Source organism: Lachnellula hyalina, assembly GCF_007821495.1.
Source record: "Lachnellula hyalina strain CBS 185.66 chromosome Unknown contig00083, whole genome shotgun sequence".
Lineage (NCBI taxonomy): Eukaryota > Fungi > Ascomycota > Leotiomycetes > Helotiales > Lachnaceae > Lachnellula > Lachnellula hyalina.
The window spans coordinates 1-27,314 of record NW_022157197.1 but is presented as its reverse complement, the minus strand read 5'-3'; the positions used below and the strand labels follow the sequence as shown (position 1 = coordinate 27,314).

The window sequence follows — 27,314 nt, the reverse complement described above, 5'->3', positions numbered from 1 at the left end:
TCCGGAGGCAGACGATACCGCTTACGAGGACGAGTCGGTTGAAGCCGACAGATTCGAGCGAGAGCAGGAATACATAGAGCACCTGAACGATGCGTATGAGGCAGACCCAGATCCATATGATGAATGGAATCCTGGGTTCATGAAAAGGAGGTCTATAAAACTGTTCACTCTTTGTTCCACCGTCATCAGACTTGTCGTAGCACCACACAAAATCACTTAACCTAACTCGGCTCCCGTCAACGTTCCAGCTTCCTACAGAATCCAGCACTCCTGTAACAATACCCTTCTCGCTTCCTAGTCAGAAGTCAAGTCATACAATATCATTTAATACAAATAAGAGTATAATAACAAATAAAACGACGTTAGTAATAACAGAAACATCGACGATAGCATCGATTCCCTTATGCAGTATGCAAAATGCCGACCCTGACCAGAGCATTGCTTCAGCAGAATGTATCTGTGAGAGATCCATCACTTTGCCACTTATTTCAGCGCCCAAAATGGCTCTTGCGACTATGAGCTGTGCTTACACAGCTCTTCCTACTGGAGCGCTACTTCGGCTATCAGACGCAAAGCCCACTCTAGAACAACCAAAACCCAACTCTTTATTATGCCAGGTTAGTTCTACTCTTCTATTTATCCCCCCACCCCAAGACTAAAAGTCAATGACGTTAAATTTAAGTATATTTGTACCCCAGTTGTCAATAATGAGGACTCATGTACATCAATGAAAGGTTGTACTGTCCAGTCTGCACGTGCGAGTGTGACCGCAGGCTCAAACCCTGCCAATGGTAAGGATATCCCGGTCTCCAGATGCTCCCTCTTAAACCCTGGAAGATGACTCGAACATCATCAAATATTTGGAACTCTAACCGGCGGAGCACTTTATACTTCAGTTTCAAGTGCATTGGAGTTACTATGTCCTACAGCTGCATAAGGGGCTGTCGGTTCATGTGCAACGGCCAGTCAAGTTGTCTCGAAAGATGTCGCATACGTCACCAACAAGGCGATAGAGAAAAACGGCGAAATTATTATAGGTATTGAATCCAGCAGTTACAACCTAAAATTCTTTCGAGACGCCATGATCAACAGCATTACAGCATCTTTCCAGCAAGGTGCCACAGGCGCGAATTTCTCCGACGCATCATATCAAACCGAAGTGTTGCTAGTGAAACGGAGCATCAATTTCCTCGAGACGTTCGCTACTCGACTGTTCAAGAAGTTCGATATACCTGACGCCTATATCGTAGACAAAAGCGTAAGGCTTTGTAGCACCAACTGATTCCAGACGTCGAATTACTATAATATCTTCTGGCATACGGATGATATTACCCCTCCTTCGGCTTGTGGGAGTGCAGATCTCACCTTTAAAGCTGCACCGCCTGGGGGTGAGTTTGTTTGCGAGCTGATCGATGGTCTTATGGATGCATTTGCTATCATTGAACCGGAATTTGCTGTAGAAGATCTTGAGCTCAAAGGAGCGATTAGCTTTATATGTGGTGATCAAACCGGCTTGAATTAGCTCTTGGTCTATTATTTATATCTTATGAAAAGCTATTTGTAATTATATTTTCAAGGGCATATGGACGAACATGAGGCGATTAGATAGGAGCAAATTCAAGAGTTCTTCACTGGGACCAGATGTTTTAGACAACGTCTTTTATTACTAGTATCAAATTTATTATTAATGCGCAGAAACGACCTAAATGAAGATAAACACTTACTTTATAGTAGTTACTCAGAATCTAAGGCAGACTTCTACCTTAGCGCTATTATCCACTTGGTTAAGTTGCAACTCTAATGATAATGCCAGCTCTCCCAATACCCAGGAAAGAAAAGATAGAACATTACCGCTTTCTTTTTGACTTTTGGTTTTCCAGGCCATAAGAACTCCAGTTCCAAACGCCTAGAAAGAAAAGGTGACATTTACGATCTCTTTTTTTCTTCTGTTTTTATAAAAAAGAAAATGCATAAGAAACTCCAGTACTCCGGACGCCGAGAAAAGAAAAAAACAAAAACTTACCTCTGCTTTTTTCGGTTTTCAACTCCATCTATCCTACCTCCTAGCTCTCCTTTCTCAATTTCCTGGTGAGGGTTGAGGGATTGGCTCTGGAGATGGTGCTCCTTCCCTGTCTTCCCGCTCGTAGGAGTTGACGAAAACTGACAGCTCGGTGTGGGCAGCCATTTTTTGGATTGCTTTAGGTTTAGTTTGGTTTGGTTCGACTTAGGTATATAAGCTTTGGTGATTGTGTTGGGGATGTGGAAGTGGGTTTGAGTTTGTGTTTGGATGTGATGAAATATATATTAGGAGGAAAGGCTGTATGCTTTTATATTCAAACAAACTGCATTGTTATATGTCCATTCTGTCTTCTCAAATATTAATGGGTTCTAATTGCCCGCTATTCTTAGAGAAAGGATGATTAGAAACTCCCTGCTTTGTATCCTTTGTATTGACACACTATTCGGCTGTTCGTTCTTTGTCGGAGTGGATGTGTTCCTTCCGCAAATTCAAAGAATTGAATACTACCATACGAATGTGAGAGCTGAATATGAAACCCTTGTATATCTTCAAAGAAATTACTAGATATTATTCAGCCGTGTATTAGGGCTTCAAAACTTAAATCGAGCCGAATCGCTTTGAGCGACTGGGTGCTATGATTTAGTATGATATCTTTGTAATAGAAAAAAAAAAACCTTCCTAGTACACTTGGTACACATCATACATGAATCGCACATAAGTCTTCTAGCAAGGAGTTCTGTTCTCCGAACACATAAAGTCAATGAGAAGGAGAAATCGTCCATGCCCATGCTTCTCCCTCGCGTAAAAACCCCGCTCCTTAAAGGGGGGCTGAAGTTGCATTGCCGGCTGGTGGTGGCGCCCGTAACTTGGTGTGAAACTAATGTAATCCGGCAGTTCCGATCGACTTCTCTCTTTCTGGAAGGTCAATCAATCCCTTCACTGTAACTCAGATTCAGGCACAGGTACAGTACCACCGTAACTATGATCCAGAATGTAGATAACGGTAGTGTACTATGAATTCTTACTATATTCTCGACATCTATGGGCCATGTCGGTCAAGCTTATCATATCTGTATATTTTCAATAAGTGGACATCGGCACTGGCACGGCGCACGCCGCACGCCGCACATCGTAGCTCTAGCCATTCACAGTTTAGGATTGATTTAGGGGATCTCGGCAGGCAGTCAGTGTTGACTGAAGAGGTTGCGATTAGGAAGGTACTTCGCTTTCCTGTTTCGACTGCATATTGGAGTGAGATGTTCATTTACCGAATGAAGCGGCCCAGCTATCAAACAATCAACTTCAGACCGCCAGGCTTCCAAGACATGTACTTCGGGAAGCACCAAAAAGCTTGTTTTCTTCCACCTCAATTAAGGCTGCATACTGCTTTGGTTGGCCTTCCTAAATCGTGGGAACTTTCCACTTGTATTCCTTCTGGAAGCCATTTCCAGTGGGTCAGTCGACTCAGTCAGCCGATTGTCTGAAGATGGATACCACAGACTTAGGAGAAGGTTGAGAGTATAAAGCCTGCTTGATATCTTCTCTTGGCACATAGAAGGAGACATCAAGAAAAACGCCAAGACAATAATTGCGCTGTTCAAGATGAAGACTCAAGCTGCAGCTTCGATTTTCTTTCTCGCTACCTCCCTTCCCTCGGCTTTGGGCTGGGGCACTCTTGGTCATCAGACTGTCGCTTATATTGCTACAAACTTTGGTAAGTGGGCTAGCATTCAATATAACTGCCATTGAAAGACGACTGTGATGGCACCGTGTGCTGATATATCGGGATAGTTTCAAGTGCAACGAAAACCAAATTCCAAAGCATTTTGGGGGACACCAGCGCCAACTACCTTGCCACAGTTTCAACATGGGTATAATTATTCCCTCATCCGCTTTCTTACTTGGTATTGATATATTCTTGCAGGCTGATACTTATCGCTACACCGATGCCGGGACATGGTCAGCACCGCTTCATTTCATTGATGCCAACGATGACCCCCCATCCAGCTGCGGGGTAGAATACTCCCGTGACTGTGGAACTGGAGGTTGCGTGGTTAGCGCTATCAAGAACTATGTACGATCAATGGAAATGACCAAACAAGAATTCATCTAATGAGTAAAACAGACCTCGCGTGTTCAGAGTTCCTCATTGAGCGATGCAGACGTGGCGATGGCTGCAAAGGTAAGCACGACCAAATCCTGGTTACTTGCTTTAAAGCTAACAAACTCCAGTTCCTTGTCCATGTAAGTTGGAAACCCTTCCAGCAGATGTTCACGGGTCTCTTTTCGAATGAGCGGCAATCAGATACCCTCAATTATCGTGGAGGCACGTGGACTGTGGCGGCCAAAAGGCTTCTCTTAACCTTGTGTCTCCCTTCATGGTCGTGGAAACATGCGATCTAGTCGGGCACTGTACTTATCAGATGAATCTATTCAGTTTATTGGAGACATCCACCAACCTCTTCATGACGAGGGCCTCGACTTGGGAGGAAACGAAATCGATGTAACCTTCGGCGGAGAATCCACCAATCTCCACCACATCGTCAGTGCCACCTGTTCCCTCTTCCCTCTTCCCAGAAAACCCCCAGCAACCCAACCCCCCAACATCCGTCCATTTCCAATCCAAAAAGAAAACCATCCTCTGACATACTAGCAGTGGGACACCAACATCCCCGAGAAATACGTTGGTGGATATGCGCTCTCTGACGCCAAGTCCTTCGCCGCAACCCTCACCACCTCGATCAAAACTGGGTCCTATGAATCCGAAAAAGCGTCCTGGCTCGATGGCATTGATCTATCCGATCCAGTGACCTCGGCTACGAGTTGGGCTTCGGAGGCCAATGCTTATGTCTGCAGCACGGTCATGCCTGATGGGATATCTGCAGTCGAAAAGACGGATCTTTCGGGTACTTACTATACGAAGGCTATTCCGGTTGTTGAGTTGCAGATTGCAAAGGCGGGATATAGGTATGTCTGACTATTAATTTGATTGGCCTATGATAATGTAGTATGTATGCTGATGTGATGCTTTTAGGTTGGCGGCTTGGTTGGATCTTATTACTAGCGGCAGTACTGGACTTTGAAGATTATCTAGTAATTTGAGCTGAAATATGATGAGGGGTTCCACTTTAGGTGGTCCGGGAAGGGTTATGTTGGTAACATGCTGCTGTGAAGAAATGTACTTATATCTATTTACCGGAAACAAACCTTGATTTTGATATTTTATCATCTGAACTCTTAAAAACTTACGTTGAAACCCGTCGGAAAGTAAACCTACTTATGGTAGCAAGATTTTGCTCTCTGGTCTGATAGTCTTAAATTGGAAATATTGGATTTTGCGAGCACCAAGTATAGATTACTTCGGGGAATATCCTGTGGCATCTAGTGGTTTTGATCCAAAAGAGGAATTGAGAGAGTCGAGTGCAACTCTTACTTCATATCAATCAGAGTATAATTTCGCCTCACTCATTGTCCATCCGCACTTACCGCCGATCCTGCACCGCCACTTCCACCTCCTCCTTCAATCTGGAACACCCCACCAGTATTGACGCCCGAGAACCAAGCACGAGGATCCCCGTGCTGCACAAACAAAAGCGCTAGAAAGCCACACACCACGACAAACCCAACCATCACCATCGCAGCAAGAGCAAGACCCGTCGGTCGCTGCCTCTCCACGCCAGATGCAGACCCATCCCCTCCCAACGTCCGTCCCGGCCCGAACCTCTTCCACGACAAATCCAAGCCCCACGCCGCCTCCTTGGCAACCCCCGGCATATTCGCCGTGCCATACGGCCTCTCCACCATAGTCTGGATCCCAAAAACCCTCTTCACCAGCCCCGGCGACGAGATCAGATTCCTCTTGATGCCGAAGTTTGGATACAGGCCCGAGAGGAAGTCATATAGATGGGCGGCGCCGACACCCGTGGCTTGGATCATGGCTGCTTGCGGGGAGCTGACGATGAGGGTTAGGAAGAGGAGGGCGTAGGGGAAGTATTGGGAGGGCATCTTGAGGACGAAGAGGGTCATGGGTTGGTCCCAGGTGTCGCGAGTGGTACTGGTGATGAAGCAGAGGGCGAGGGGGGAAGCGAAGACATTTCCGTAGACGATGAGGATGTTTAGGAGCTATGCGCTTGTTAGATTTTGTCTGGACGTCTGATGCGCCTTTGCGGAAAGTCGTAAATGGTCTGGACATCTAATAGACTTTAGGGGAGACTCGGAGCCTGGTGGTAGCCTCCTCTGCTCACGTCTCTGGACATCAAGCCAAATGAGACTTTGAGACTATGATGAGATCGAAAGCAGAAAAGAAGGAACAAAGAAAGAAAGGAACATAAAAACATATCAACTCACCAAGATCAATACCGAACAAAAACATATATAAGTGAAAAAGTCCGCTCGCTGGGAAAATCGAGGTGAGGCAATTTCAAGCTTAGAGCCATAAGTATACACTACTCCATATCAGCCTATTTTTTCATCTGCCTAACGTCCCATCACGAAACTTACAAAAATACGTGTCAAATAAAATCCCAAAATTTGGCCACGTGATAAAGAGAGATGTAAAAATTCGCCAGAGCTCTGGCGGAAGCTTGATGAGCGACGGCAGCTGGAGGTTGAAGAGGGAGAAGTCGAAGGGTCCTACGTAGACCAGAACAGACAGTGTGAACGTTATGGCGGCTAGTGTTCTATGGTATATTAGTGAAGAGGGGTGAGGCAGGTGGAGGGTTTATACCGGGAGATTGGGGGCGCATGCATGAAGATTTCAAGGGGCGACATTTTGGATGTAGAGGTGTACGACTGTCAACAGCCTATACAGTGTGTACTGCCTTTTATGTGTTTATATAAACAATCGAATGGTCCCTTGTTAAGATGGTGGTTGTTATTATGTTGGCTTTGGATGTTGGTGTGTCGGAAAAGGGGCACAGTCGCCAAGATAGCCTCAACAGGGGAGGTGTATTGGCTTTGACCGTAGACGCAAGAGCTGGCCCGATTAATCGAGTTTAAAGCCAATATTAGCTACCTATGAGAGCAATACATATATGAGGGGAATAATAGATGTGCTCAATTATTCCCATGGCAGAGCTGGGCTATACTAGCTTCCTTGATAACGAAGATCACGTGATGATCCACGAACTCCGCTGTGACTTTTCATATTGAGTTATGAATACCTCTATTTGTACTTATTCCCATTGCTAGCTAATAATTACCTTTATAGGTGTTAAGCAACTTTTAAGTGAGTCTAACTTAAAAGAATTAAAAAGATTATGAACATTATAAAAGGGAGGTAACAATATCATTTAGATGTCTTTACATTACTATGGTACTATGTAAACTTCGTAACTAGCGACCTAAGACCATGAGTCCATTACTAGGTGCCCATTCAAGAGACTAACTTTCGGAAACTCATAAGCTCTGGTTGAATGGTGTTTAGTTCATTTGACAATACATAGAAGTAAGTGCTACGGGAAGAACAGGTGCAAAGTCCTACTGTACCAACATGAGGATTGGATTGCCATTCTTGATAGCCCGGGCCGTCCACACCGACACAGTGAGTAGGCCAAGAGCCAATGACCCTGGCCAAAACGTTTCTCCTAAAATTACAACGCCTCCTCAAGCTACCTAGAAGTATGCCATCTCTAGGATCTACCAAAGTTCGTGCCAAGGCCTACCAGATTGTGATCTCTCGGTGGATTATTGAGTCTCTCGTTCGATCCAAGTATGTGCTACCAATATTCTACTGCGACACAGGCTTCATCAGCCATAGCTCCAACTTTGCTTTGTCGCTTTGGTCATACAATCATAAGTTTGAAACGATTTAGCTTCTTAGATAGTGTACTACGCTCTCCGCAGTTGTAGCTTGAGTTAAAGTCAGGAAATACTGGTCAAAATTGGGTTAGTGTCAACATTTGAGGCGTGATAAAGATAATAATCCCGCGTAAGGAAAGCGCTGGGGTCGAGGTTTAGGGATGGTGTCTCAAAACCGTATCATAACATTGAGCCGATTTGGAAGGAAAGGAGTGATGGAGTTCAAGCATGAAGACTGTTCATCAATGATATGATTTTAGAAGATGATGACCTCGCAAGATTGTCTTGTCATTGAGGACAAGAGGCATTGTGAAAGATGAGGCGCTGGCTATTCATAAACCTACTTGACAAGAGTCTAAGCGTATAAGAGAAAAAGAAGAAGGGTTCTTACTGTACTCCGGCCAAAGCGGTAATTAAAGCTTCTCGTTGAATGTTTAATCTTGAACAGAAACAATTGTAAAATGGAAACCTTTTAGAAAGGGGTTCAGGGGTTATCGAGCAAGTCACGTGGAAATCTCGGAGCTTCCTAAAATAGACACGAACGGACCTAATTTCTCCAGTTTTGACGAGTTGACAGCAGTGCGAGTGGGAGTGGAGTGTAGTGTGTGCGTACTCTAGACCTCGATGTGTGCCGATATTATCGACATCTGGACCTTTTCTTCTTCCCTCCTGAAAATAAAAATAAAATAATAATAAACTTTCCGACCCCCGACCTTTACGAAGCACTCCTTTCTTGTCTTCAACCTTCAATTCCCTTCTACTGTACATCATCTTCCCAGGTACTCTGTGCCAATTACGCTCGTTAGCAGCCCATTCTACGCCTACACCTTCTCCTTTCTTCAACGCGAATCCGACGCCCCTGTACGTGCGTGAGTGAGGATCTATCTATCAGACCAGATCTGCGGCCCCCCACGAATACGGAAAATCCACGATAAAGACGACAACAACAACAACAACAACAACAACAAAACAGGATTGAACATCACATCACCTACCTCCACCATAGCCGCTTTGTTCTTCCCAGTGCGCGCGGCGAGATCTGGACAGTCAAGTGGATGAGACAGAGACACATAGAGCCCACCAGGACGACGTAATGGCTGCGGACTACAGATTAAAGTCGAATCTGGGGAGATGGCTTCTATTCGTACTGGCCTTCTCCTACGCAGAAGCTTTCTACATACCGGGTAATTTTGCCAGAGGATACACGCACGGGAAAAGAGCTAACAAGCTGCAGGCTGGTCCATCAAGAGCTACAAAGACAACGAAGCAATACCTCTCCTAGTTAACAAGGTCTACTCGGACAATACACAATTGCAATACGCATACTACGACCTCCCATTCGTTTGCCCTCCTACCGGTGTCCATCATGCCGGCTCCTCGCTTCTCAGTGGTCAGAGTATTTCTTTGAACCTCGGGGAAGTCCTCCGCGGCGACCGGATCACACAATCAGACATCGAGTTGGTGATGGGTCAAGATCAAGAATGCAACTTCCTCTGTACCAAATCAGTCAGCCGAAAGGATCTCAAACGGGCTCGGGAAATGGTCAAGGACGGCTATGTGGTAGAATGGATCGTGGATAATCTGCCCGGAGCCACCAGCTTCATCACGGTGGACAAGTCAAAGAGATACTACGCTGCAGGTTTCAAGTTGGGATACAAGGACATCGCGCCTACCTCTGGCAAAATGCGATACTATATCAACAACCACTTTACAATCGTCATTCGCTATCGTAAAGCCCCCGGCAAGGACGGAGAAAGGGGTGGGAAGGTCGTGGTTGGATTTGAAGTCTACACGAAGAGCATTGGCCCGAACAAGAGGATAGAGTCTAGGTGTCCAGCAGATGTAAGTGATGTCGACACCGCTATGGAACTCTACCTCCATCCGAACGGAACCGACTTCGCCCTGCAGTACCCTCACTCCTCCTACCAACCCCCTGAAAGCGAACAGGATATTGAAGATGGAGCTATGCTCGACATTCCGTACTCATACTCTGTATACTGGCGCGAGGACGAGAAGATTGAGTGGGGACATCGCTGGGATTTATATTTCGTAAACCAGGAGGAAGGGTCGAGAATCCATTGGCTTGCAATCATCAACTCGTTGATCATCTCTGGGTCCTTGAGTGCAATTGTGGCCATCATCCTAGGTCGAACAATCCGCGGAGATATCAAGACATACAAGGACTCGAGCCTCGAAGATGGTAAGAGTAAGCCAAAGAGGAGGTCTAGGCCTGGAAGTGGTGCGAGAACGCCAAAGTCTGGAGAGAAGACTGGCACTGGATTACTCGATCAAGTTGGGGATACGGAGAACGATGCGGATGTCTCATCTGACGAGGAGGCATTGGAAGATGTGACCGGATGGAAGCTTCTGCATGGCGATGTCTTTAGATCCCCGTCATACGGTTACCTCCTTGCACCACTCGTTGGCTCCGGAATGCAGCTCGTATTTATGGCTGTTGGACTTCTCTTCCTCAGCAGTTTGGGGATTCTCAACCCTAGCTTCCGCGGTGGGTTTGTCAGCGTAGGAGTTGGACTGTTTGTCTTTGCAGGCGTCTTCTCAGGCTACTTTTCCGGACGAGTGTATAAAACATTCGGTGGCAAGAACTGGCGCAAGAACACAATCATCACAGCAACTCTCTTCCCAGGTCTTTTATTTGCCCTTGTATTCGTCCTGAACCTCTTCGTCTGGGCCCAAGCTTCCAGCACCGCGCTTCCATTCGGGACATTGGTCGGCATTATCATGTTATGGCTTTGCATTCAGCTCCCTCTGGTGTATGCCGGATCATGGTACGGATGGGTCCGCACAGGAGCATGGGAACACCCGACGAAAACAACGTCCATCCCCCGCCAAATCCCAATCCAGCCATGGTACATCCGCTCACCGCAGTCAATTTTGCTCGCCGGTCTGATCCCTTTCGCCGTGATCTTTATCGAGCTACTCTTCGTCTTCCAATCAGTTTGGCAGGATAAGAGCGGATATTACTACGTCTTTGGCTTTCTATCTGTTGTCTCCATTATCCTGATCCTGACCATCGCCGAAGTTACCATCGTCACCATATACATCAAATTATGCAGCGAGGATTACAATTGGTGGTGGCATTCCTTCTTGGTAGGGGGTGGTAGCGCCGTTTGGGTGTTTTTGTATTGTGTGTGGTACTATTTGACCAAGCTGCATATAGAGGGGTTCGTGAGTGGTTTGTTATTCTTTAGTTATAGTTTTATGGCTTGTGTTGTTTATGGTTTACTTTGTGGGACGGTGGGGTTCTTGACGGCATATGCTTTTGTTAGGAGGATATATGCGTAAGTTTTACCCCCTCCTTATTTAGTTCTTTGGGGTCTCGACTCGAGGACATCTGCTGACTTGAAAACAGCGCCATAAAAGCTGATTGATGAGGAAAGGAAGGGCAAACGGGATGGACTTAATTGGCATGCACCATCATTTGGCGTAATTGTAAACCGGAAAGTGGAAATCCATCCACGTATTTAATTGAAAAATATATACATATACAAACTTAAGCAAGACTAGATCCTCATAAACTCCATATCCTTCCTTGCCCCACCCAACGCCAGAACTCCACCCATGTTGAACTGGGCATTACCCTACATTACCACGGAATAACCACACTCCTCCTCTCCTCCTCCCCACTCAAACTCCCCTTGACTGGCTGCAAACAAGACACGCTAGCCTCACGCCTCACATCATCAAACCCCATCCTTATACACCTCGCCATAGCCTCCTCCGCTACAAACTCTCCCTCCCCACCTTCACTTCCCTCATCCTCAATCTCCGCCAGCCAGCGCATGACCTTCCCGACCACCACTCCATCCCATACGCCCTCCTTCCGCGGACTGCGCAGCAGCAGCTCAATTGCTTCCCGGCGCAACGTGCGGTGTCGGTAGATCCATCCGACCGTGAGCAGCGGGACGATAATCTGCATATCGAACGTCCAGCCCCCACGTCCACCTTTCCCCTTTACATGCTCCCTATTCTTCTCCCTTTCCTGCTCATCCAACAACAGCCTCGCAATCCCCACAAGCTCCTGCAGCAAAATCGTATATTTGCTGTGATTCACCAGCGCGCTACGGCTATTGTTACTATCGATGGACATGTAGCCCGCCAGCCAATGCAGGCGCAGCGTCGACGCAAGGATAAACGTTTCGTGCGGCGCGGAGCGCGAGCGCGCGTGGTTGAGTAGGGGGCAGAAAGCTGCGTCCCAGCGTTCGTATTCTGATAGTGTGGTGAGGCGTTCGGCAAATGTGGAATCGACGTCGAAAAATAAATTGCCCTGTCCTGGAGCGCCGTCTCCTTCACCTTGTACATCCCCAGAAGCAGAACCAGGGCCGGATTCAGGACCAGTGGCAAATATGTGTAGATGCATAGTGCTGCGGAGCCAGTGCATGCTTCTCCGGATTACTATCTCGAGTACCGAGCGCGCGGACGCAAGGTCGGTGAATATACTGCTCATGTCGTCCACGGCCGCTTGGCCTATGCGGCGGTATGCCTCGTGTGCTTCTCTGGTGCGGCCGTCTGCGTAGAGCATGACTTGTATCTCTAAGCCGCCAAAGGCACGCATGATATCATTTTCAACTTGCACCAGATCCTCCCCTCCTGTTCCTTCACTTCCATCTCTAATCTTCCCCTGCTCACCAGCCCCGTAAAACCCACTCGCCCACTCCCGAATCAACCTCAACCCAGCATAAACCTGCGAAACACCACCACCACCACCCCCTTCCTGCAGCTCCGGCACACCCATCCCCATACTCTCAAAACAATAAAACAGTAGACTCGCCACAAGAGTCGTCCTAAGATCATGTTTCCCGCCCGCAACATCCCTTCTTAGATAGCACAGCGCCTTGCTGTACTGCCGAAACGCGAATTGGTGCCTCAATGTCCCCACACCGTTTTCGCCGTTTATATTGTTCTCGCTCGCGTGCCAGCCCAAGCCCGAGCTCGGTTCTTGCAGATTCAACCCCCCGAGCGCGATGACGGCGCCGCGGATCGCGGGCGAGGTTTCGCAGGCGCGGTGCATGAGGGATGTCCAGAGGGAGGGCGTGAAGGAACTCGAGTCCGAACTCAAATTCGAATTCGCATTGGCAAGGTGCTGCGAGGTGGTTGCACAGAACTGCGTAAAGGCGTGGTGTTCGTGCGGGGTGCTGAAGAGTTGTTGTGTTGTTGTCTGTGCCAGCAGTGGAGGCGCGGGGTAGAGCTTGGGCTGTTTATTCGTATTCTCCTTCACTTCCCTCTCTTCTGTACTATTTGATCCGGCGTGTACTTGCGCCTGTGCCTGTGCTTGAGCTTCTGCTTGCGCAAGTATGGAGAGGGATCCGGACGAGGATTTCGGGACCAGGAGACGCGAATTGGACGACGAGCCTGCGCAGGGTTTGGAGGTGGGACGCGGGAGATAGCCATCGCACTGATGGCCGAATTTCAGACAGCGGAGGCAATTTGGTTTTGTTTCGTCGCATTTGACTCTCCGTATCCTGTTTGCCCCCAATTTCAAATTAGCAATGTTGTGATATGTTATGTTGTGTTCTTATCGTAAGTGTGTTTGTGTGTTTGCGTGTGTGAAGATATAAATGACGAGGGCAGGCCTGCGGGAGTGCTTGATAGTGATAAGGATAAAACAGAACAAACGTACTTGCAAGTTTGACAGCCCGTTTTAACTTTGGGCTTACTAGCCCTCGTCTTCCTGGTCCGGACATCTGCCCCAGGAGACGACATATCCAGTATGCGTTCTGTCATGTTGATTGCTGGGCCTTTCCTCTCTTCCTTTCTCTGCAAGTCAATCCCCAATTACACATCAGCTCGAATGGCGAAACAGAAGAACAAAATCACAAGAGCGTGCGTCTGGGCCGGGAGCACCAGGTACATGTACTAATCAACTTACGGAGCACTCTCGTAAATCCCATACCCTGCCCTGTCCTGTCCACGGAACACGATCGAATCACCAGCCTTCTTGTCTCGTCCGTCTCGGTGCGGTGCTCGCTCGCAAACAGCTACCGTACAAGCTATAGCACAGCGCCCACGCACCCACCACCACTCGTACCACCTGCCCTAGGCACCGCACCCCCACCGTAAGCTTTTCACGTTGGTAGGCAGGGCCCAAGGTACGGCATACAGCTCGTACTTACTTCGTACAGGACGGCGTGTGGAGTAAGCGCTAGAGCCACCCTCCGGTCACTGACCCAATAAACGCTATCTTCTCGTATACGCCAGTCTTTTAGCATCAACTCTCCTACCAGTCTGCGGTCAGAGCGTGGGCGATCTCCCTTTTGGTCACTACTCGTACCCGCGAACTACCAAGTACGACCGTCGACTGCGTGGTTCGTATAGTCTTTCGGGGGTGGCTTACGCTTACTTGAGGCTGAGCTAACTACTGTAGGATAATGTGAAGGACCGATATACGAGATTGGAGATTCCATTCGATGAAAACACGAGAGGAAGTGTGAGTGAGGAAGTAGTAAAATGGAAAGATGAGATAGATAAGAAATGACACTGCTGCACGTGATGTACAAGGTGCAGCTGCAGCTAAAGCATGCCTGTTTCAGGAAGTCCGAGGAGCAACCAATTATCATTGGTGTACTGTACGTACGAGTTGCATACAATGTACGTATTGATTCCTGCTCGTAAATAGCAGCAAACCCCACCGAGCAACGCTGAAATTATTGTACGTAACTTCGTACGGAGATACTGTAACTCGTAGAAATCAGCCGCCATGCAGTGTCAGCAACTCCAGTTATCCCGACCCGACCCCGACCCCAACCCCAACCCCAACCTACTCGAAACGCCCAACCGACACCCCGAAAGCAACTTTTTACGAGCAAGCAAATGAGACTTTACGCCGCGGTGCCATGATCTGGCTCCTGCTCGTCCTGCTCGACCTGTTCTTCATCAGCACCTGGACGGCAGCAACAACCATATTTCTCCCTAAACTCCATCGATGGCAAACCCTTTAGAATTTCCAGCGCCTTCTTTGCAGCGGCTACTTTTGAATATCTGGCACTCCCGGCCTGCGCATCTGCAATGATCCGATCATGAATCATAACCATGGCCATATTACCGGGCTTGCTTCCATCGACGCTTTTGACTTCCTTGGCCATGATTGTCCAATCCATGCAGCCCATGTTAACCTGGAGGAAATTGGCGAGGAAAGTGGCCGGGTGTTTGTTGGCGTATGTATCGTAGATACTCATGTCGGTGAAATATGGCTTGATATGCTCGTCGAAAAAGCGCTCGATCTCTGCATAATTGTACTCCGAGTCCACGAAGAGAGCGCCGACATATGCCTCGACGATATCCGGGAGACACTTAGGAGGCTGGCGAACACTGATCCAGTAATCAGGAGAGAATTCGGCTGCCGTCTTACCAGCGTGGATTGCATCTTCCTCGGCTTGTTTACGAGCCTCAGTAATTTCGGTGACATAATCACTGATTTGCTTCTGGAAGCTAGCATTGAAGAGCAGTAAATGACGGTGGAAACCCAAGCTGACGCAAAGAGCACCCAAATACTGATTCGAAACCATTGCCATCTTGTGCTCAGTCAACCACTGTGGATCCTTGCCGGGATAGTTGTGGAAGAGAAAATTGATACAAGCCATATCTAGCAATGCGTCGCCCAAGAATTCGAGTCGTTGGTAGCTCGGGATTTGTTCGTAGGAAAATGGGTAAGACGGGTGGACAAACGCAGACCCAAGAACTCGCGGCCAGCGGAAATGGTAATTGTGTTCCTTCTCGACTTGCCGAGCAAGATCCTTTTGTGATTCGGTGGCCACCTGCATCTGATATTTCGGCTTCTCATATAGCGTGTAGTACTGGCTATATGAGCTGATGTTGTGATTCTCGCTCGATACCAATTCAGTAACAGCTCGAACAGCATTATCCATATCTCCGGATTCATAGCAAGTCAACAGCGCCGCGCCGATGAAAGCCTCACAAACATCTGCAATTGTCTTGTCACCAAGCTTTTGGGTGTTGGGGGCCGTCGCAGTTTTTCCTTTCTTTAGAACTAGGCCCTCAGGGTACCAAGCACGACGGTTGAAGCTCTGGGAGCGAATGTACTCGTAGAGCTTGATTTTAAAGGCGTTGTTCTTCAGATTCTTGTTGCAAATCAAGAGCATACGATCCACATGGTACTCATACTCATCGTGGCCAGGATGGATTCCGTATAGAGCTATCGTAGTTGCCATCTTTAGGAAACAATCTCCGAGAAACTCTAGTCGCTCATAATTGTTGCCCATTCCCCTCTGGAAATTAAACTTCTCTGCACTATGCTCATCCGTGTTATCAGAGTCCTTAGTGACTGCCTCTAGTGCAAGATCGGGGCGAATCTTGAGATGAAGCAAATCACAAGCTTCCAAGGCAATAAGATATGACTCAGTTCGATGGATGATGGCGGGGAGGAGATTGGCCATGAATACAATTGTACTTGGAATCTGAAATAATTAGCTTTGTTTGGTTCTGGGCAGGAGACATTCCGCTTACCGGGGAAACCTTCAGAGTCTCAAGAGTAACGAAGCATTTGTCCGATGCCTGCGATTCGGATATGCTAAATTCGTCTAGCAGGTTACGACGCAGAGAAATGACTTCGGCCGCAAACACACGCTGATTCTCATCAAGTACTCTACGAGCTCTTGCTTTCTCCCAAAGACTGCAACTATACTCCATGATATTGTCGTGAGGTCTCCCCTTTCTGGCCTTACGCGGAGCAGTATTTGACGGGACGGGATCTGTGGCCTTGTACTCTCGAGTCACCCCCTTCAACCAGAGCTTCCGAGAACCATCAAAGGGATCAGTGACGAATTTGTCTTCGAAAAATTCATCGGGCTCGGTCTGCCACGGCTTCATCTTCTCCCATCCCTTATCCTCCCAAAGAGTAGAGTGGTCTTCAATGATCTTCAGGATATCCCATGCGATCAGACTAAATGGCTCCTGTTCACGATCAAAACTGGCACGTTGGTTGACGGGTGCTAAGAAATAGGGCATCTTTGCAACATCTGACTCATACTCCTTACTAAACACATCATCAAAGATGCACAGAGTAAATTTATTGACTTGGCTGATGATTGCGGGATCCACTTGGATACAGCTGCGGAGAGAAGTGAGCTGGACGGGCGAGTTTCTACCTTGACCGAAATGTAGGACAAATGAAGGTAGTTCTGGCAGTCGAGATCTCGTCAATAGGGCCATCGGCTGCAATGGGCGGTCCACGACTTCGGGATTGTCCAAACTCATAATGGTTACGTATAGTTCCCCGGGAACTCCACTTACTGACCACAGCGCTGGCTTTGTCTTCATATCATAAGCCTCCTTCTTCGAGTCTACAGCAAGCAGAGCATTTCGCATTGCGGGTAGTTGTCTTGTGTAGGTTGGAAGCAAATGCTTATCAAGATAATTGCTAGCAACCAAGTTCAAGCAAGTCTCAAAGGCAGCTGAGCATTTTGCAACCTGCTTCGTAGATGCTGGACGACCTGTTGATCCTCGAATGGGTGATTCCTCGGGCATGATGACCTCGCCAACAAACATCTTGTTCTGGGCCGTGATGACATACTCAGCTTGAAGGTTTGTCTCATGGCTGTGGGGAAGAGAATCAACAAAGTTCGCGAGAACACTAAGACCAATCTTGTAAGTAAGCTTCGCGCCGGTCTCTGGATTGATATACACGCGATGGCTCTTTTCTTCAGACAGAAAATGGTCCATATTGTAGTCATTGCCGGTGAGTTTTCGATTCTCGGGAAGTTCATTGCAGAATTTCTTGAGGATGCCCTCATTCAGCCTAGCCTCACGAATAAGTTGATGATGGACCTGGTTACCACTCTCTGCCATATGAATGTATCGAGAGTTTGCATGTCGTGCACGACCTCTCGACTGAATGTATTGGATTGTGGTGTCGTATAGATCAAATCGGATGACGAGATTACAATCTGGAACATCAAGACCTTCTTCCGCAACAGATGTAGCAAACAGACAATTGGTTGTGCCTTTGCGGAAGTTCATCATGGTGACGACCTGCTCTCTGACTGAGGTATGTAAATCTGCAGCATCACCCGTTCTCGTACCGACCAAGCTTGCAACAAACAAATGTGGAGTTTTCATAGTCGGGTGAGAGAACAAAGTGGTCAGTAGTCGAGCAGTGTACCTCTGCTTTACAAATACAATGCATTTGTCTTCGGTTGGGCGTTCATACCGTTCCTTCAAGTACTTTGCAAGGAGAACGACCTTGGAAGAAAGGTTCTTCGAAGAAAGTGTTGCAAGGTCGAAATCTGGTGGCTCAAAGGGGTGTAACTTGATGATGTCCAGTGCTTCTTGAAGCTGCGACTTTTGCTGCTCTAAGATCGCTATTGGACCTGGGACTTTCTTCGCATGGTATTGACGTTCTGTCTTTCCCAGAAGTCTATTACTCTCTTCGCCAGCAAGACAAAACTTGAATATGTGATCGGCACACCAAGATCCCAACTCTCGAGAAGCTATTTTGTAAGAGTACTCGAGGGGTTTTCGGAGAATCGCGTTGCCTTTGAATCGTTGACGCATTTTGTCATATAGTGGTGTCATGAAGCTTGATCCCAGTAGTCCGTACGTAGCCAACTGCTCTAGTTTCGAAGTGGCAGCGTACTGCGACAAACTTGTGTCTGCGGCGGTGGCAATCTCCGCGTGAAGCATGGTCTCCAATTCAGCAGCAGCCTTTTTAACGTCAACACGAGCATCAACAGGCGAAGCTGTCATGCCAAATATCTTGGGCAGAACAGCAGACTTTGGGGCCGTCGCATAAAAGTCCTTGATAATTCGGGCGTAAGCATGGTCCTTCTTAGCATGGTGAGCTTCATCGAAAATGAGAAGGTTTATCTGCTCTATGGAAATGAAAGAGTGGTGAAGACACTGACGGAGAACTTCAGCGGTGCAGACAATGACCATATTCTCATTAAAATGCTTCTCCCAAAGCTTCTTACTCCAAAGGTCGCAGCCCATTTCTCCGCAGAACATGTTCATAGGCTGGTCAAGATTGACATTGAGTACTGCATGTTGCTGGAATACCAAGGTCACCGAATCAACCTTGTACAGTAAGCTTTATTGAAGATGTTGGGACTGAGATAGCTTACAAGAAAGAACGAGATCCGCTTTGGCTTACCCAAGGCCCTATCCTCCAATTCTTGGTTGAATATGTTTCGGAGTAAAAGAACGGCAATCAATGTTTTACCAGAACCTGTAGAGTATTAGTGGATGAAGTGTAGCAACAGAAGGCAATACCGACCTGTATCTAGAACAGCAATGATGTTCTTCTCTTTGGCTCGCTCAAAGAGTTCAATCTGATATTCTCGTGGAGTTGAAATAATTCGTTGACTCTCCGCTTGATGAACGATGTATCGAGTAGACTGATTGGCTTCATCTTGTGGGAGTAGTTTGTGATTTTTGACAGGATCTTGAAGAGCGTCTCGCAAGTAGCTATCAGCGATGGCATTCTGCCGACGCTTTCTCTCTGTGATCTTGCGGGATCTGCCCTTGGGTTGGTCATCTTCATCTTCATCATCGTCTGGATCTTCGGCAGGGGCTTCGTCATCGTCTCTATCGTCTCGAGTAGGGGCCGACCGTCCATTCGAAGAAATTGATGAAAGTGATGGCAGCGGTCCAATGGATACCAACTTGCTAGTTGGTAGATGCAATGAAAGGGGGTTGTGGTGCTTTTGTCTGAGCTCAGCGATCACAGCCTTTGTACTTCTTGCTGTTAGGGCTGTAAGCTGAGGGAGAGATTCCTTCGCTGGGACAACTATAGAATCTTCATTGCTAATCAACAATGGGACATCTGAGCTCCCTTGCAACTCTTCTTGGTTGGCCAACATCCTTGATATCTGCTCATCACTACTACTGCCAAGCTGCTGTTGTACTAATTCATGGTCTACTGCGTGATATCCATGCATCTTCGCGGATCTGTCTTTTCCAGACGGGTGGACTGTCACTTGAAAGAGAGGGGGTGTGGGCAGCGTGGAGTTTGTCGACTCTTGAAGTGGAGTGAATGCTGGGAGTGGAGATGTCTTTACTGCTGGTATGGCCCCTGGAGATGAGAGAGGATCGTTCTCTTTTCTGAGGAATGGTCGAGCGAGTCCTGTTGTTTGTTGAGGAGTGCGTGGTGAAGCAGCTTGACTAATGGTAGGGTTCAACCAGCTGCTGACGTCAACAAGACTCTTGGTCGTTGTTGGTGCTAGATTTGAAGTGGAGGAAGACTTGGTAGTTGAAGATAGTGAGAAGATATAAGGATTGTTCTCTGTGCTCTTGATATTCGATGTTGGCGGAGTGAATTCAGATCGAAGGAACTCAGCCTTCTCGTCAGCCTTGTGAGCAGCCTCGCGGTTGTTGAATATGGATGTATTGTCTAGGAGCATCATATCACTCAGCGTGCCTGCAGTGAGACTTGGAGAACATGATGCTTTTGCTTCTGGACTGTGAACGATCAGTGCTGTTTTCTTTGGCGGCGATACAAGCAAACAATCCTCCCCAGCCAGCAAGCTGAGATCATGCAGATACCCGCTAAGAGGCATATTGGAGAGAGAAACGCAATGAACAAGGGGGAGGGGGAATTGGGGTATAGATTGTACGTTGCTTGTATTCAGAATCCATCCGGGAGAGAAATTCACGGTGTTTTGGTCACATAATGAAGTGTGAAGGTGTTGGTGGTGGGTGTTGGTGGTGGTGTTGATGTTGATGTTGATTTTGAAGGAAGGCTGAAAGATGTCCGTTGTTCGGAAGAGCGAGGCAAAAGAAAAAGGTCACAGCTTCCCCCCACCAAAACTCCCCCCATCTCCATCCCACCAACCACCACAGACTACCCCCACCACGACTCTATACTTCCTTCCTTGCCTTCCAATATGGCCGAACAAAGCATCAAGTCGCTTTTCAGCTCTGCAGAGCGCCAAAGAAAGGATATCGAGGCATCGTGGGACAGCAACACCGCAGAATATCAGCAGAACCTCGCCGCCGCCATCAAGTCCTACGACGATTGCCTCAAGCTTACAGACCGGCTGTCTCTCTTCAGCCCGAACGAAACCCTTGAGGATGTGACATCTGGGGATCTCCAGTGGGTGTTCCGTCGTAGCTTGTGACTTTGGTGATGCTCTGCTAACATCTCTTAAGGTACCTGCAAATCAACTATCGCCTCGCCGAGCTCATCCTCCGAGTCTCAAGTACAGACCGGAAAGGCACCATCCAAACCGCCAGAGATGCCTACGAAAGATACTTAAGCTTGCTAGACCACTACGAAATTCTCACACCCGCAGACAAGAAGCTCTACAACACCTACACCGAAGCCCCCGCCTCCTTCTCCACCATCTCAACCGCAGATCCAAACGCCCGGCGGAATGCCAAAATCTCAAACTTCAAGCAAGAAAAGGAGTTGAAGAAGAAGATTGAGGTATGCTTCGCATGTTCTGGGTCAGGCCAGTCTTAACAATCAAATAGTTCCTAGCGCAAAACCCCGCGTACCTCCAAAACGACGACGATGCTGTCCGAGAGCTCCAACTCGCCAACCTCGCCAGCTGCACACACAACACCTTTCAGCAACTCGAATCCCTGAATCGCGAGCTTGAAGTCTTAGCCATGGCACCACCTACCCCTCCTCCAGGCCCCGAAAGCTTAGAAGCAGACTTCAGAGAACGGATGGGGATACGTGACAGGGACGACTACTCGGACCGTTTAGATCGCCGAGATATGCTCTCGGCGAGTAATAAAGGGCCGATATTGAGCACACAGGGAAAACCATTGCGGCCGTTTACGCTAGTGGGCGACAGACAACAGGTAAAGGATGGTGTGTTTAGATCTGGGCACAACTTGCCGACAATGTCGATTGATGAGTATTTGGAAGAGGAGCGCGCAAGAGGGGGTATCATCGAGGGAGGTGGGGAGGCTAGTGGGTTGAGCCCGGAGCTGGATGAGGATAATTATGAAAAGGGGGACGCAGAAATTATGAAGGCGAGGGAGTGGGATGAGTATGTTGAGTCCAATCCAAAGTACGTCCCTAAATCCTAAGAGTTTGACTGATTTGCTGATTACTGACCAACACAGGGGATCTGGGAACACTCTAAATAGAGGATAGTGAAATGAAGTGATACCCAATGCCTCAGAGTCTTTATGCTACTAGAATATAGATTACTCTTAAGTCATTTAACCTTGGTTTATAATACGGGTCCTAACCTACTATATTAAGATATGGAAGTAGTAGTAATATACTCTTAGTAGCATATCTATAAAGGTCTTATAGGCCTAGTCTGGACTATGAATAAAATCAATAAATAAACAAACAAGTACCGAAAACCGAAACTCCCTTGCTCACAATATGCTCCCTTACAACATTTTTGTATTGCTAATATGTGAGGTTTTAAACTATTGATATACAGTTCGATTCTATAGCGCGTTTTGAAATACTTCGAATGATTTCTTCTGAAAGCTGCAGTTTCTTGAACTTAGCGAAGAGTCTTAATATTCGGACCTGGTTTTTGATCTCCCTGCCATTCAATTGCAAGTCCAGACGCAAGCGTTGTGCGATTGCAGCATCCCAGGCTCGAGGCAGAAATGCCTTCCAGATGCAGGCTCGGGTCTCCGGACTGTGATTTTTGAACGGCACACGCAGGTGGATTCGGGATTTGAATGCGGGGTCGGAGTGTTCAACACAATTCGAGGTGAGGAACATGATACCCTGAAAGTATGGAACACCAGGGGGATATTGAAAGTGCGGGAACACGAGATGGCTAGCAGTAGCGGCAGCCTAGGAGCCGGATTTCATTTAAAGATCAAACAAAGCACTCCTTTTTACGCCTAAGTATATAGTTGTAGATAGGAGCCAGACTGTCTAGTAGAGGAGGTTGCGGGTCACCGCAAGGCAGTCTAGGTTACTCCTATCGAGTGATCCATTCTTCGAAGATTCTTTGAACCCCTTGCCAATCTCCTTCCTTTGTACCTGCTTTCTTGCGATCAACAAAGTCCTCAATCCACCCACCGCCGAAATCCACAATCCAAGCATCGAAATTCTTATCAATAACGATATTCCCAGGATGAACATCACCCCACACAATATCATGAGAATGTAGCTCCTTGACCATAGCTGTGACTTGCTGCTTCCACTTTGCATGATGTTCTGAGGCCATCTTGCATTGGCGACTTTGTAAAGATTCGCCGATTGAGGGTATAAAGTCAAACAGCAGGCCGATCGTCATCTTAGCGTCTTTGGATATCACAATACTGTGAAAGTTGGCCACTCTAATTTTACCCTTTAAACCGGCATTAAGGATACGTGAATGCATATCGATTTCTCTAATAATTTGGCTTTTGTCAAGCGCGGGCTTAAAGAACTTGATTGTGCCATCCCCAGTACTGGCCTTTCGGGGTATTTCGGACATATAGTCATAGGTTTCTGTAACCGCAGGGACAATTTGGATATCTGATGCCTTTGAGCAATAGACTTGTGGATATTGTGGAAGGTCTCGAGACGGGATCATAAGAGCGAAAGGATTGATAGTATGACGATCTCGAGTAGCCTTAGCGCAAAGGGAAGACTCTGAAACTATAAGCTTCAAATGATAGGTTGGTGGATAGTAGAACGCTTCGAAAGTGAGATCCTTAGGTACATGTGTTGTATGTTCTCGAAAGTAAGAAAAGCATGGTTCCACAATCCAGCTACACAATGCCTCGTAGTCGTCGTCAGCTCCACCGTCCATATCGTCGACTCTGGCAACAAGTTGTGAGTACTGTAGCTCAAAGCAGCTTCCGCGAAGATCTTTAAGTGATACAGTAATCTGAAATCGCGAGGCTCGACACATGACAGTTATCCATGAGCTTTCGGGATCGAATTGACTGTCCATAACTTGATGGCTGAGACTCTTTGATGAATCCATTGGGGCAAGAGACCTCGCTAGCAGTATTGAAGGAAGCGGCGCTCAGAAAATAGAGTGGAGAGCGATGTTGGAGAGATGTATGGAAGAATTTTGGAACTATATGCCGCAGACAATAATCAGCAAAGAACTTTATGAAGGCAGATATTGATTCAGATAATATACCTAAGAGGGGCCTTTATATGCTTTTAGACGGGTTCGAACGAGTATTACAACTCGTTTGTAAGTGATCGTGTAGTTATTAAATGGTGAGTCACTTGGTAGGACGGTCGCGAATGAATCGGCGGTTGATACCTCAGGCAGGGCAGAAATGAGTAGTTGCCTAGCGTTAGTATAAGCCTTCTCACCACTTTCGACACGAACTCAAACGGCGTACCATGACCCCATAATTAGAAACATAACCGCCCAATGCGAACCACTACCCCACAATATGCGCCCAAAGCCCGAACGGCCCACTTTTCAAACGGGCGCTTTCTAACCAGCGCTTGCTGCGACTGCCCTCTCCTTAAAGGAAGCGTTTGGCGGTTAAAGCTATAGTGATTTCGGGGCGTGAGCCTTCTAGGTGAGCGCTTTCATACAAGGAGAGCGCTTCCACACAAGGAGAGCGCTTCCACAAGGAGAGCGCTTCCGCAGGAGACGCTGTCCTACATCAAACAAAGAATGACCAGTGTTATATTCTTGGATTTTAGTTTTGCGCGACCCACTGTTTCTAGACCAGCTACCCAGTTATTTTCACTCATAGCTATGAACTTTGGCCAGCCTGTCGGGCTACCAGCGAGAAGCTTAATCATAGTAAGCTTAATAGTGTGGCAATTGGTATTTCTGCAGGACTTCGGGTCCATTAATGCAATAAAGATTTTTGAAGAATTTGAGTGCCTATAGTTACGACCATCTCGGGGAAGGCAAAGTGTAATGGTGTAAATTCTCTAGAAAATTCCCATGCTGATGGATCTGGTTCGGTTGCTAGTTCGGCTTCTAATCCGGTTGATGATTCTATACTTGTCTAATATCAGCGTTCAAAACGCCAACCATATAACCTTAACTGCAGCCCCTCCTTAAAACAGATGCTGGACATGGCGGCTATAGATTTGATATGTTGGCATCTAAAGGCCTCCTCCCCTTCCTGCTATGTCGACTGGGTCTATAAATTAAGGAAGTTTCCCTCTTACGGATCATCAGCCTCAACTTGATATCCTCGCTCAGCAACTACAGACCTGCACTGAACTCTTTCGATTGTACCAAGCCTCTCTTCTTTCTCTCTATAACGTTTTTATCGTCGTCAAGTTAACTCGACTTCTCAAATTCAACACCAAGATTCTTTTTACGCCACTTTACTACGATAAAGCTTGCTACTCTTTGCCGCAGCCTTAGCTACCGGCTTGACGATATCCTCTTCTCTTATTCGTACCGTCTACTATATATTGCCATTATCAAATAATGTGCACCCAAAGAAAGAAGCATTGCGTTTGCGGTCATACCAAACGTGTTGGAGGCGTACGGCTTTGTGACAATGCCCCTTATGTCAACGGCAGGAGAGTCCCATGCGACATTCGTACCACATTCACTTCTGGGAGCACCGATCTCTGTGACAACGCGCGGACCTGTCGAATGACCCAAATGCATGGGCGTTGGACATGCTGCCAGTGCCGGACTCGAAATGAGATGCAATTCTGGTGCGATAATGATGAGTGTAATCATGGATTTTGCCGAAACTGCACAGCAACCCCGCAACGGCGCCGCCGTTGAAAGTCTAGTATTCCATATCGTTAGCGTATGCATTACGATTAAGCGTATTCCAGTACAGAACTAGAGGAGCAGAAAAAGAGGAGGTAGTAGGATTATATTCTAGGACAATAAGACATCTTAGAATAGGTAGAAGTTTTAGTTAAATCTGTTTAGACTTAAGTTGTTTTATATCATTCGTTTTTGAAAATACTATAGTATTCTGTTAGTTAAAGCTCACTTTTTTGATTTGCTTCTTTTTTATTATCGTGATTATTAGTAATAGTTTTACAAGGTCCTGTATTAATGCGGACGTGTGGAGGCTCTACAGACATATGAAGGGCTCCGCGGGAGTGTAGAGCGATCTTCGCCGGCTTTATCATATACGAGTCTTTATCTATCTTATCTCATTCACCACGCCAGTCGGTTTTCACCAGATCGAGTTGTTAAGAGGAAGTATAAAGTGAAAGAAAATTCATCCACATTTAGCATTCCAACCCTCCTTTTGATCAAAACGCTCTAAGTGTAATCCCTGAAGACCACAGGCCAGCTAGAAGTGCCCTAATATTATGCCTTTAGTCCTTTACTATTAGCAGTATTGATATGGTCTGCAAATGTGTTCAATTGCGCCGAACTAAATCTCCAAAGCCCACGGCTAGTCGGCATTTTCATACTGACCGATAATTGGCCCCGAGGTAGAGAAGGCCAAGATCCTTATATTTCTACCACGAGTGATCTGGAGCAAGCTCAGAGCCACGCCAAGAGCAAGGTCGATGGCGGCGACGACGCTGCATAAGTCCCCCCCTCTCCCATTTCGGCCACCTCGCTTAGCTACTACCTTACTACTTTATAACCTTATAACTTTTTTATTCCTCTACTTCTATATAATCGCCTGTACTAGTAGATTCTATAGACGAATTAGAATCTTCCTCTTTAATTTCCCGGTCCTCTACTTTAATTTAAGCCTTCTTAATAGCCTAAATATCTATAAACTTTAAATTTAGACTAGTCTTTACTTAATATCTTTTTCGCAGCTTTAATTACTTTACTCTAGCTTCTAATTGCTTAATTTAGAGGTTTACTTATATTAAATCATAATCCTTTTTATCTTAACTTTTAGTTATCTTTCTAAATAGCTGCTAGCAGATTAGAAGATTAGTTTTATATAATTAAATAAGTATATTAGCTTATAATTATATATCTTTTAATATCTTAAAAGTTTCTTATAAAACCTATAATATACTCTTATTTTAGTTAAGTTCTATTTCTTTTCCTATATCCTCTAAAGTTGCTAGTAATAAGATATTACTATTTTCTAATAGTAAATAGCTTATAAGAGGCTTTATTATATTAGAAAGCTATAAACTAATAGCGTTTTACTCTATTTTAATATTCTAAGGGATTAGACTTCTTTTTTAGGCCTTTTTATAATAATATAAGAAGTTTTGTTAGAATATACAATCCGCTCTAGGATCCGCTCTAGGATCCGCTCTAGGATCCTCGCTAACCTTTCTAGTCATGTGATCTAGCTCATATAATTTAGCGTAGCTTAGTCAGCGAAGAGGCATAACCTCTTTGTATTTATAATATTATCTAAATACTAAGCATCAATCAACTAGTATCAAGTCTATACTATATAGTAGAGAAGTGATTACGTTTTATATATTATCATCTGTAATACTAATAGTTTCTATTAAATAAAATATTGTCACAATTACACTCAGACAGGCTAGAACCAGACGTGCGAATATAACTTAGAATATAAAGTAGGGAGCTAAGTATAGTGGAGGCTAATAGAGTTTAATATAGAAGCTGCTTAGTTAGCCCTATTATATAACTAGTCACGTAGGGTTAGGGTTAGGGTTAGGGTTAGGGTTAGGGTTAGGGTTAGGGTTAGGGTTAGG

General features: G+C 46.5%; 6 protein-coding genes across 6 annotated transcripts; 3 read left to right on the top strand and 3 right to left on the bottom strand.

Annotated features, from left to right (window-relative positions):
- Positions 1–3,887: 3,887 nt before the first annotated feature.
- On the top strand, positions 3,888–5,103 carry nucS_0 (Nuclease S1; the record flags this gene model as incomplete). The annotated part of the gene is made up of 6 exons (XM_031150604.1): positions 3,888–4,094; positions 4,146–4,202; positions 4,253–4,264; positions 4,458–4,562; positions 4,674–4,987; positions 5,055–5,103. The coding sequence occupies 6 exons, from the start codon at positions 3,888–3,890 to the stop codon at positions 5,101–5,103; spliced, it is 744 nt and encodes a 247-aa protein (XP_031004672.1).
- A 190-nt stretch (positions 5,104–5,293) lies between these two features.
- DER1.2 (Derlin-1.2) lies at positions 5,294–6,790 on the bottom strand (the record flags this gene model as incomplete). Its single annotated transcript, XM_031150603.1, has 5 exons — positions 5,294–5,401; positions 5,507–6,142; positions 6,368–6,465; positions 6,521–6,699; positions 6,747–6,790. The coding sequence occupies 5 exons, from the start codon at positions 6,788–6,790 to the stop codon at positions 5,294–5,296; spliced, it is 1,065 nt and encodes a 354-aa protein (XP_031004652.1).
- A 2,122-nt stretch (positions 6,791–8,912) lies between these two features.
- Positions 8,913–11,116, top strand: TMN7 (Transmembrane 9 superfamily member; the record flags this gene model as incomplete). The annotated part of the gene is made up of 2 exons (XM_031150602.1): positions 8,913–9,003; positions 9,054–11,116. Coding segments are annotated over 2 exons (2,154 nt in total), but the record flags the coding sequence as incomplete, so codon positions are not given.
- A 3,539-nt stretch (positions 11,117–14,655) lies between these two features.
- DCL1 (Dicer-like protein) lies at positions 14,656–20,346 on the bottom strand (the record flags this gene model as incomplete). Its single annotated transcript, XM_031150601.1, has 4 exons — positions 14,656–16,251; positions 16,301–18,865; positions 18,913–19,016; positions 19,065–20,346. 4 exons carry the CDS (start codon positions 20,344–20,346, stop codon positions 14,656–14,658), a joined length of 5,547 nt encoding a protein of 1,848 aa, XP_031004649.1.
- Positions 20,347–20,673: 327 nt separating this feature from the next.
- On the top strand, positions 20,674–21,896 carry SPCC63.05 (Uncharacterized protein; the record flags this gene model as incomplete). The annotated part of the gene is made up of 4 exons (XM_031150600.1): positions 20,674–20,882; positions 20,939–21,215; positions 21,263–21,810; positions 21,866–21,896. The coding sequence occupies 4 exons, from the start codon at positions 20,674–20,676 to the stop codon at positions 21,894–21,896; spliced, it is 1,065 nt and encodes a 354-aa protein (XP_031004648.1).
- A 799-nt stretch (positions 21,897–22,695) lies between these two features.
- On the bottom strand, positions 22,696–23,691 carry LHYA1_G005655 (uncharacterized protein; the record flags this gene model as incomplete). The annotated part of the gene is made up of 1 exon (XM_031150599.1): positions 22,696–23,691. One exon carries the CDS (start codon positions 23,689–23,691, stop codon positions 22,696–22,698), a length of 996 nt encoding a protein of 331 aa, XP_031004650.1.
- Between the last annotated feature and the right edge of the window lie 3,623 nt (positions 23,692–27,314).